Source organism: Trichechus manatus, unplaced genomic scaffold (assembly GCF_000243295.1).
Source record: "Trichechus manatus latirostris isolate Lorelei unplaced genomic scaffold, TriManLat1.0 scaffold00065, whole genome shotgun sequence".
Lineage (NCBI taxonomy): Eukaryota > Metazoa > Chordata > Mammalia > Sirenia > Trichechidae > Trichechus > Trichechus manatus.
Window position 1 is genome coordinate 9171139 of NW_004444001.1, and position 10149 is coordinate 9181287.

Consider the following 10149-nt stretch of genomic DNA (forward strand, 5'->3'; position numbering starts at 1 on the left):
CCACCGCCGCCTCTACTGCCACCACCGCCTCTACTGCCACCGCTGCGTCGGGCCAGCCAGTGAGCGGGGTGGGGCTCTGCGCAGGCCACGCCCCCACACCCCTCCCCTGGCCTCCGGGTCGCCTCAGAAACAGTCGCGCGGCACCACGGGATATAGAGTCCTTAGGTCTGGGCCCTCGCCCAAAAAAGCACATAGCCGCCCTACAACTCCCAGGAGGCATCGCGGGGCAAGGGATCGCTGGTGGCTTCGTAGTGTAGGCAAGGAGCGCGCCTTTGCGCGCAAAGGCTGGGGAGACTTGTAGTCTCGCTCCCAGTCCCCGCTGTCCGAGCAACTCTTTTCCCAGGACCTGGCGGAAGTTTAGGACCTGGGGAAAGTTTAGAGTCCCAAAGCCTAAGGCGGAGTCGGGCACGGGGGGGCGAAGGGCTGGGTGCGCTTGGGTCTGGCCCCTTAAAGCGGATCCCAGCAACAGGTTTCGGACCTACAGAGCTGCTGAATTAAGGGCGACTGGGTCCTTCCAGCCTGCTGGCTCCGCCCCTGCCTCAGTTTCTTCCCTGATGGTAGGCATGCCGTCTGGGTGAGTCAGTCAGGGCGAACGCCAGGGCGGGGGCGGATGGTGGTTAGCCTAATTACGGCTGTTATTGTTGCGATGATTATGCCACCTTTACACAGTAGTCACTGCTTTGTTACCAGAGCCTGGCACCGCCCGGGGGCTGGTTTCAGCAGCCCAAGGCTCCGCGGTGGCCCCAACACAATGCCCGAACCCATAAACCAGCACTGATGCCTGAGGGCTACAAGGATGCCCTCAGCCAATACCCTCCTCCCCTTTGTTTTGAAGCCGAACCAATCCGGGAGAACCGACGTCGATTTTAAAACAGCCGGGGCTGTAGGAGGGGCTCGGCTTCTACTTGGGGCGGGTCTGGGGCTCCGTTACACCAACCCAAGTGAGGGCGGGGGAAGTGGCTGGGATTAGACACTTGGCCAAAGGCCCCAGGAGATTGTTGACTTTTGACTTTTTTGCAAAGCCATCTCTTCCTCTCCTACTCTTTAGGCGAGTAGCAGTAAGCAAAGAGTAAACACATTCAACGACATAAACCAGTGCACAAGACATCAGAAAGGCAGGGTTGAGAACCAGTTAGCTTTGCTGGGTGGGAGTCAGGACGCCAGGGTTCAATTTCTAGCCCCATGGCTATCTCGCGACTCACTCCTCACCTCTCTTCGCAGTGAGGTGCTCAAACATAGCAAAAAAATAAGACTCTTCCCTCCAGACCTCAGCTTTCCTTGCAAAACTGGAAGCAGCAACAGTGGCTTACCTCTGGTGATCCCATCAAGGGTTCAGACTTGGTGGATTCCATGGCTCTGCCCAGGGTCACAAAGAGAGAGGCAGGTTGCTGATCATGTAGTTAGTATCCACATGGCATAACTCCTCCAAAGAGTGAGATCGGCCCAAATCTGCAAAATTGGCCCAATTCAGCCACTTATGTGGGTCTTGAATGGTTAAAAGCACATCATGTGTCTTTTCTCAACTCTACGCAGCTGAGGGAAGGGCTATGCTGCAGAAGTCAACCCTATCCAGGGGCACAACCCCACCAGGGAAACTGTTGCTTAGAGACTGAGACAGGAGAACTCAGAGATCTCAAGAAGGGTGGGGATTTGAAGGGAGAGCTAAGACCATTCCTCTGATATTTTCACCACCTCCAGCTGGGCCCTCCTGATAACCACAGCCTGCTGCACTTGCCTGATAAAACACTTGTCCTCTCACCTACATGTATCTTTCAACCAACCCAAGACACACAATTTAACCCCATCTATCTCAAATTCCTTGCCTTCTAAGTAGAGACCTTCTTTTAAGAGATGGGAGGGGATAGCCCATTTTGATATCCTATTCTTAAATAGTCTGACCTACCACAGAAGGAATGAAGGCTGGCAGAGGAGTAGGCTGAACAGGGATGTCTGTCCAGTAGATTAGGGTCCTGGGAGATGGAAGATGGTATATATGTTTAGCTCCCCGAAGGGATTGTTTATGAGATATCTATGAGGTGGTTGGCTGTGGGAGATATATATATATGTATATGTATATATATATACTGGATATATGGATATGTAGATCATGGATATTAACCTTTTGCAACCATTTTTTGTAGTATATTTTTAAAAAGCCCACAAACCAAACCCATTGCTGTCGAGTCGGTTCTGACTCATAGCAACCCTATAGGACAGAGAAGAACTGCCCCATAGGGTTTCCCAGGCTATAATCTTTATGGAAGCAGATTGCCACATCTTTCTTCGGTGAACCGCTGGTGGGTTTGAACTGCCAACTTTTTGGTTAGCGGCTGAGCGCTTTAACCCCCATGCCAACGGGGCTCCTGTCTTAATTATCTAGTGCTGCTATAACAGAAATACCACAAGTAGATGGCTTTAACAAAGAGAAATTTAATCTTTCATAGGCTAGGGGGCTACATGTCCGAATCCATGGTGCTAGCTCCAGAGGAAGGCTTTCTCTCTTTGTTGGCTCTGGAGGACAGGCCTTGTCATCCATCTTCCCCTGGCTGAGGAGCTTCTCAGCGCAGGGACCCCAGTCCAAAGAATGCACTATGCTCCCGGTGCTTCTTTCTTGGTAATATGAGGTCCCCATGTATCTGCTCACTTCTCTCTTTTATATCTCAGAAGAGATTGGCTTAAGACACAACCTAATCTTGTAGATTGAATCTTGTCTTATTAATGTAACTGCCACTAGTCCCACCTCATTAACATCATAGAGATAGGATTTACAACACATAGAAAAATCATGTCAGATGACAAAATGGTGGACAATCACACAATACTGGGAATCATGGCCCAGCTAAGTTGACAGATACTTTTGGGGGGACACAACTGAATCCATGACAGTTCCTTTCTAGTATATAGTCAGTTAATTTTGTATATAGTGCCTTTACATAAGTTTTAAACTCAGACCTAGCAATCTTTCTCTTTAAACTTTTTTGGTTAAGGGTCATGCCTAGGCCAACTCATAGATTACAATTTATTCTCCAATATTTTTTCTAGTAGATTTGAGGGTTTCTTTTTATATTTAGATCTTTAACCCATCAGGAATTTACCTTTATGTAGGGTATGTGGTAGGAATTAACTTTGTATTTGCTTTGAAAAGCAACCTTCGTCATATATGCTAAGATCCACATATACATAGGTCTGTTTCTGAACTCTCTTCAGTTTTGATTGGTTTATTCCTGAGTCAGTACCACACTATTTTAATCACTACTTTTATGATATGTTTTGACCTTTGGTCTCTGATTCCTGAAACATACTCTTTTCTTGGCTTTTATGATCCCAACACTTGCCTATTTTTTATACTTGTCTGGCTACTTCTCAGTCTCCTCTATGGGTTCTTCTCTCTCCCTCTGCTCATCCACTAAGTATTCATGTCTTCAGGATCCTGTCTCTACACATCCTCATTCTACATACTCTCCCTGGGTGATCTACGCCCATGTGGATAACTCTCAAATATATATCTCTTATTCCAAATGGTTTTCCTGAATATCTTTATTCACAGTCCTATGGAGACATCAAACTCAACCATCATTATCAAAAAATGAACTCATCTTTTCACCTTACCCACCCCCAAACATCCTAGTCTCCCCTAGTGTTTCCTGTTTTATTGACTAGCACCATTGGCTACACAGTTGCTGAAGCTGGAAACCTGCTTATCTTCTTGGTAGTCTCTATCTATCCCTCCTTCTCCTTCTCAGATCAACCACCAAGTCATGTTCAGTGGACCTACTAAATATCTCTAGAGTTCACCCAATTCTTTCTACCCTACTGTGACTTCCCTAGTTCAGACCTCTTTCACCATGCACTTGGGTAATTGCAGTCACTACCTCCAACTGGTATCACTGCCTCCTCTCGTATCCTCCTCGTAATCCAATGTAGCCAGTGCAGAGGTTAAATTTATAAAATGTAATCATGTCATTCCCTACTTAAAAGCTTCAAACCTCCCCCTCCCCCACAGGATCAAGTTCAACTCTTTGACAGGGTTTTAAGGCCCTGCCATGATCTGGCTCCTGTTTGTCCACTCCAGCTTTAACTCTCAATAATCTATGATGTTTTCATTTCTTGAACAGAGGATGCTGCTCTTATCTTTCAAGGTCTTCTGGAACACTAGGCCCTCCTCTTTACCTTGCTAATTTACCCATCCTACGGGTCACAGCTTCTTTGGTATCATTTCCTCTGCAACCACCCTATCCCCACTTCATCTGGGTTAGGCGCCTCTGTTCTTTGCTTCCACAGCCCGTGGAGGCTCCGATGTATAATTCATTACACTGTATTCTATCTAAAGGAAGTGAACCCCTAAGAATAGGGCCAATGTCTAGTGCGCGTCTAAAACTCCACCACCTAGGGCCTGGCACCAAGTAGGTGCACAGTGAAAAGTGAACGCAGGCAGTGGACAGATGGTGTGAGGGCGGGTGTCCTCTGGAGGGCAGCGATCAGCGGCTCCCTGCGGGGAGGGGAAGCTAGACATGCCCGGTGTTTAGGAAGGGAGTTGTTAGGTGGGTCGAGTGGGTTCCGACTCATAGCGACCCTATGTACAACGGAAGGAAACACACTGCCCGGTCCTGAGCCAGCCTCACAACATAAGAGAGCAGGACTCGATCGCCCCCAGCTACAGCCTCTCTCACCGCCCCATTCCCGCTTTGCCAATCCGGAAGTGGAGGCGCGGGCTTCCCATGATGCCGCGCGGGGCACCCATTCAAACTGCACGGCGAAGAGGAAAGAGGTCGCGATGGCGGCGCTGGAGCCGGAAGTGTTGTCCGCGGACGCAGTCCCTGGTAAGGCGTGGGGTCCGGACCTTAAGGAGCCATGGAGACCCGTTTCTTACCGACTCCCGCTCCCTCCAGTCACTTAGCCCTTGCCCCTTTCTCCTGCCCGTCCCCCTGTCACCCACTTTTTGGAGTTCCGCCTCCCTCTGGCTCTGCCCCAGTGACTCCCTCTCCTCCACGGCCCAGGTTCCTGTCGGATCGTCCTCCCAACCCTTTCCTCTCCGCGTTCACGGACACCCCACTTGACTACACTTTCTTTTGAGCCACTTGCCCAGATCTGTAGGGCCAGGCGCTTTCTGGGCTGAGCTTCAGTCACTGCCTCCGAACATCCCCCTATACCTTAGGCGAGACGGATCAGGAATCTCTCCCCGCCACAGCCCACACTGGCGGTCGCGGAGGGAGTGTACGTGTGTTCGGGTGCCCCGTTTGCCGTGGTGGCTGATACAGTGGCCCTAAAGGAATGAAGAAGACTGACTTTGGCCTTTAGGCTTTTCATTTTTAATTGTCTCTCTGCTCACGTACCAGATTTGGAGTGGTATGAGAAGGCGGAGGAGACCCATGTTCCCCAGATAGAACTACTTGAGACTACCTCCGCCCAAGGACCTCTCAACCCTTCGGAACACTTTTGCCCCAGAGACTGCATGGTGCCAGTGGTGTTTCCCGGGCCTGTGAGCCAGGAAGGCTGCTGCCGGTTTACTTGTGAACTTCTAAAGCATATAATGTACCAACGCCAGCAACTCCCTCTACCCTACGAACAGCTTAAGCACTTCTACCGAAAACCTTCTCCTCAGGTAGGTACGTGCTTGGTGGTGGTGGTGGTGGGGGATGTTGGGAAAATGTTGTGGCTCATAGACGGTAGACAGGTAAAAAAGGGGTCTAAGAGATCTTCAGGACTTGTCAGGCTGAGCAGCTGTAAGGAGGGTGTTTCAGCCCCAGGGCCTCAGTTAATTTCTCCCCACTGTACTCTTTGATAGTCTAGCCCTCCCCACTTTTTCTCTTGTTTAAATTCCTAGTACGGTTACGTTTGGACTTCCTGAAGTGACTCTTTAATGTTAGTGTCTTTTCTCTCCAAATTATCATCTCTTTGCCTTTTGTTCTACTTTCTGGGAGACTTTCTTGACTTATATTCTAACACCTTTAGTAACTTTTTTCTTTTTTGGCAGTCATATTCTTAAGAGCTTTTTCTTTATCTTTGTATGTTTCTTTTTAATAGCATCCTGTTCTTGTTTCATTGCTGTATTAACTTCTCTTAACCTGAGGATAGTACTTATAGTGTTTTTGAAGTTTTCCTCTGTTCCTTCATGTGCCTCCATTTCTACCAGATTTCTTTTCCCATTTGTTTGTTTTGGTCTCTGACTTTCATGTTGGAAGTTTTATTCTGTGTCTGGTGAATATTGAGAATAAGTCATTGAAAGCTGATTGAGTGCTCTTGTGTATGGTTGGGCCTTGTGAGCTGATGGACTTCTAAGGAGATTGGGTGAGAACCTAGTGGTCTCTTTGGGGGACCCAACAAACATCAGTAGTGGAAGGCCTTCTCTCTGGATGGGGGAGGAAACTGGCGGGCAGTCTAAGTGTCTTTGCATAGATTTTCACCCGGTTCCCTGTGTTCATTGTTGCCCTCTGTGGTGCCTAATACTGCCAATTCCTGAGCCTTTCTGGGGTTCTGCAGAGTGAACTGGTTTGCTTCTAATGGGTCCTCTTTGCCTGCACTTGGTATTCAGCTTTCTTGAACGCTGACTCTTCCATCTGCTTTTACCTTCCAAAAATTGGTTGTTGCCTCTTGGCCACTGTTGTCTATTCTGCAATTTTCTTTGCCCTTGGAAGTTTTTTCTCTCTCTTTCCTTATCTTTCTTAATTTCTTTTCTCTCACTTAGTAGTATTTCAGGTTGGAGCCCAAATAAACATGTGTTCAGTTTGCCATGTTTAACTGGAAGACCAACTCCAGAATCACTGTTATTAGACCTAGTAATCTTCATTCCTGTTATCACTCCTTGTGCAGCAAAGATTTGCCACCTTCTGCCATGCCACCAGATCTCCTTGACTATTTTAGTTGTCTCTTTCTGGATGCCCTCCAGCTTCAGAGCACTGTCTTTGCTGTTCTAAGTGTGGGAGAATTGTGGTTTTGTGCAATGAATGTGCTTTCCCTTTTGATATAATGCCCTCTGATAAAACCCAGTGTTTTGGTTATGGCAGTTCATTGTTTTGGTTATGGCAGTTCATTGTTTTGGTTATGGCAGTTCATTGAGCTGGAAATTCAGTCCCATAAGGGTTCTTCAGAGGGCATTAGCTGGGGCATTAACTTACCCCTATCATGTCCTCTTGGAGCCCTGGTGGCACAGTGGTTAAACGTTCAGCTGCTAGCCTAAAGGTCGGCAGTTCGAATCCACCAGCTGCTCCTTGGAAACCCTATGGGACAGTTCTACTCTGTCCTATAGTGTCACTATTAGTCGGAATTGACTCAATGGCAATGAGTTTTTTTTTATCTTATCCTCTTTCCCACCGTTCTTTGTCCTCACAGGCAGAGGAAGTGGTGAGGAATAAACCTCGGACTGCCACTGAGACGAGCAGCAAGAAATGCCAACAAGCCCTGGCAGAAATGGAGAGTGTCTTCAGCCACCTAGAGGGCCTCTTTGCCCGGACACTGGTACCACGAGTGCTGATCCTCCTTGGGGGCAGTGCTCTAAGCCCCAAGGAGTTCTATGAGCTTGACTTGTCCCGACTGGTCCCTGACAGCAGGGAGCAGAGCCTGAACACAGCAGCTTGTTTGCGCCGTCTCTTCCGAGCCATTTTCATGGCTGATGCCTTCAGTGAGCTTCAGGCTCCTCCACTCATGGGCACCATCATCATGGCACAGGGACATCGTGACTGTGGAGAAGATTGGTTTCGACCCAAGCTCAACTACCGAGTGCCCAGCCGGGGCCACAAACTGACTGTGACCTTGTCTTGTGGTAGGCCGCCCATCCCTACCACGGCCTGGGAGGATTACATTTGGTTCCAGGCACCAGTGACGCTTAAAGGCTTCCACTAATGAATGAGGGTGCTTGTTAATCCTGATAACACAATGGCTGAATTTTCTTTCCCCCTGTGGTACCAAGTCATCCAACTCTTGCTTGGAGCTACAGCTGCTTCCTGGTGAAGGAGGAAGATTCGAACCTTCTCGCTGCCTGCCTCCCCTCCTCAGACTTCCTAGTGGGCTCATGGTGTGGCTGTGGCTGTAATAATCATCAGTGAACAACATCTTTTTGAATCATAGGGTTGATTTTACCAGAGGGTGCTGGGTTAGGTGCTTCTGTTTGGGGTTGGAAAGTAAATATGGGCCCATGGACACTCCTGTGAAGGAGGCTAGTTTCTGCTTTTTGTGTGGCCTTTCAGAATTTTTACTAGGGACATGATGTGGGTGTGACTCATGAACTTAAATATAAAATGAAAGAATTCATACTGAATTTTCCTGAAAATCTCTTGCCTCAAAGAGACTTTCCAGCTTGTGGCTAGATATTTGGCCTCTGTTGCTTCAGGGCTTCCAGGATTTTATTGCTAATGGTTCTTTCTCTTCATCAGCCCCAGGCCAATCTGGAGAGTAAAGGGACTTGGCTAAGGCCCTATAACTAGAGTGATAGCAGAGCTGAGATTAGAGTCCTCATCAGCTGACTTCTAGTCCAACTTTCTTTCCTTGCCACATACTGGTTTTGGTGACCCTTAGATTCTGTCTGCCCAAAGCGGAGATCACCTTTGATGTGGGCAAAATTCTGGTAAGGAACTTAACAGGCCACTCAGTGAGACCGCTGTGATGTAGGGGAGCGGTCTGGCCCTGTGCTTGTTTGTAGTAAACCCTGAGTTAACGTGCTGAAAGAATGGTAAGAGGTGAGGAGCTCCCTGCAAGCCTTTTCACCCTCTGAGAGCATTTGTCCATCAATAAATGGTCAGCTGTAGCCTTGAGTGCCATGGGTGCTGCTGGCGGTCTGTCAGCACAGGAGAAGCTGCATCATGTCCTACTTTGTTAAGGCAACCATTGATTATAAACACATGCCGTGTGCCAAGCATGGCAATCTGAGGCCTAAGAGTGGGCCCTGCAGCCTCTTCCAACTCTTCTGGGGTCTAAATGATCCTGGTGAACCTGGCCCATTCTGCCCCTCAGATCTGAGAAACAAATGCAGGGGAATGGGGCTCTGAGAAACTGGGATGAGAGAGAACTGAGAATAGTAAAACAGGAGGGCATTTGCAAGGCCTGACTGAACTGTGGGCTGAGGCCCACCAGGAATGCCCTCTGGGGTCAGCTCCCTGAGGCTAAATGTCCCTTCTGGAGTTCTGCCCAGCCTGTCTCCACTGCAGTTGTCTGGTGGCTGTTGGCAGTTACCGCTGGCAATATTGTCCTTAAGCAAACCTTGCCCTCCTGCCTGTGGCAGTTCCTCCTCAGCTATCCTGATCCTTGTTTTTATCCTCTCTGGCTTGATGCTGTCCTGACCACCAAATGTGGAAGCTGTTTGTCCCTAAGGAAGGAGAACACCTGCACATTTCCTGGATGCAAGCTAAAAACAGAATCCTCACCCTGCTGATGTTGGAGATACGTGTACATAGATATAAACAGGAACAATAATACATATAATGCAAGATTATTGTCGGCGTTAGGTGCCATCGAGACAGTTCTGACTCAGCGAACCTGTGTACAACAGAATGAAACACTGCCTGGTCCTGCACCATCCTTACAATCCTTGCTATGTTTGAGCCCATTGTTGGAGCCACTGTGTCAGTCCGTCTCGTTGAGGGTCTCTTTTTTGCTGACCCTCTACTTCACCAAGCATGATGTCCTTCTCCAGGGACTGGTCCCTCCTGATGACATGTCCAAAGTATGTGAGATAAAGTCTCATCATCCTTGCTTCTACAGAGCATTCTGGCTGTAGTTGCAAGACAGATTTGTTCATTTTTCTGGCAGCCTATGGTATATTCAGTATTCTTCGCCAGCACCATAATTCAAAGGCATCAGTTCTTCTTCAGTCTTCCTTATTCATTGTCCAGCTTTCACATGCATATGAGGCAGTTGAAAATACCATGGCTTGGGTCAGGTGCACCTTAGTCCTTAAAGTGACATCTTTGCTTTTTTAACACTTTAAAGAGGTCTTTTGCGGCAGATTTACCCAATGGAATACGTCATTTGATTTCTTGACTGCTGCTTCCATGGGCGTTGATTGTGGATCCAAGTAATGAAATTCTTGACAATTTCAGTTTTTTGTTTATCATGATGTTGCTTATTGGTCCAGTTGTGAGGATTTTTGTTAATTAGGATTTGGTAAGATAATGTATGTAAAGTGCTGAATATATATATTTTATGCTATGTTTTAAG

At 47.9% G+C, this 10149-nt stretch overlaps 2 protein-coding genes across 2 annotated transcripts in view; one reads left to right on the plus strand and one right to left on the minus strand.

The window, feature by feature from the left end:
* Positions 1 to 1833, minus strand: part of GTPBP2 (GTP binding protein 2) — a 10580-nt gene extending 8747 nt beyond the window's left edge. Inside the window, exon 1 of the mRNA XM_023734232.1 lies at positions 1311 to 1833. Coding sequence (XP_023590000.1) covers positions 1311 to 1352 — 42 coding nt within the window. The 5' untranslated portion in view covers positions 1353 to 1833. The remainder of the gene's footprint in view (positions 1 to 1310) is intronic.
* A 2916-nt stretch (positions 1834 to 4749) lies between these two features.
* MAD2L1BP (MAD2L1 binding protein) lies at positions 4750 to 9501 on the plus strand. The gene is made up of 3 exons (XM_004379500.3): positions 4750 to 4820; positions 5337 to 5602; positions 7330 to 9501. The coding sequence occupies exons 1-3, from the start codon at positions 4775 to 4777 to the stop codon at positions 7837 to 7839; spliced, it is 822 nt and encodes a 273-aa protein (XP_004379557.2). The 5' UTR covers positions 4750 to 4774; the 3' UTR covers positions 7840 to 9501.
* The last annotated feature ends 648 nt before the right edge of the window (positions 9502 to 10149 follow it).

Bases quoted from the DNA above. Each gene is read 5' to 3' on its own strand.
- MAD2L1BP (XM_004379500.3), top strand. From the start codon at position 4,775: ATGGCGGCGCTGGAGCCGGAAGTGTTGTCCGCGGACGCAGTCCCTG. The intron at 4,821-5,336 runs GTAAGGCGTGGG...CTCACGTACCAG, and splicing joins GTCCGCGGACGCAGTCCCTG to ATTTGGAGTGGTATGAGAAG. The intron at 5,603-7,329 runs GTAGGTACGTGC...TTGTCCTCACAG, and splicing joins ACCGAAAACCTTCTCCTCAG to GCAGAGGAAGTGGTGAGGAA.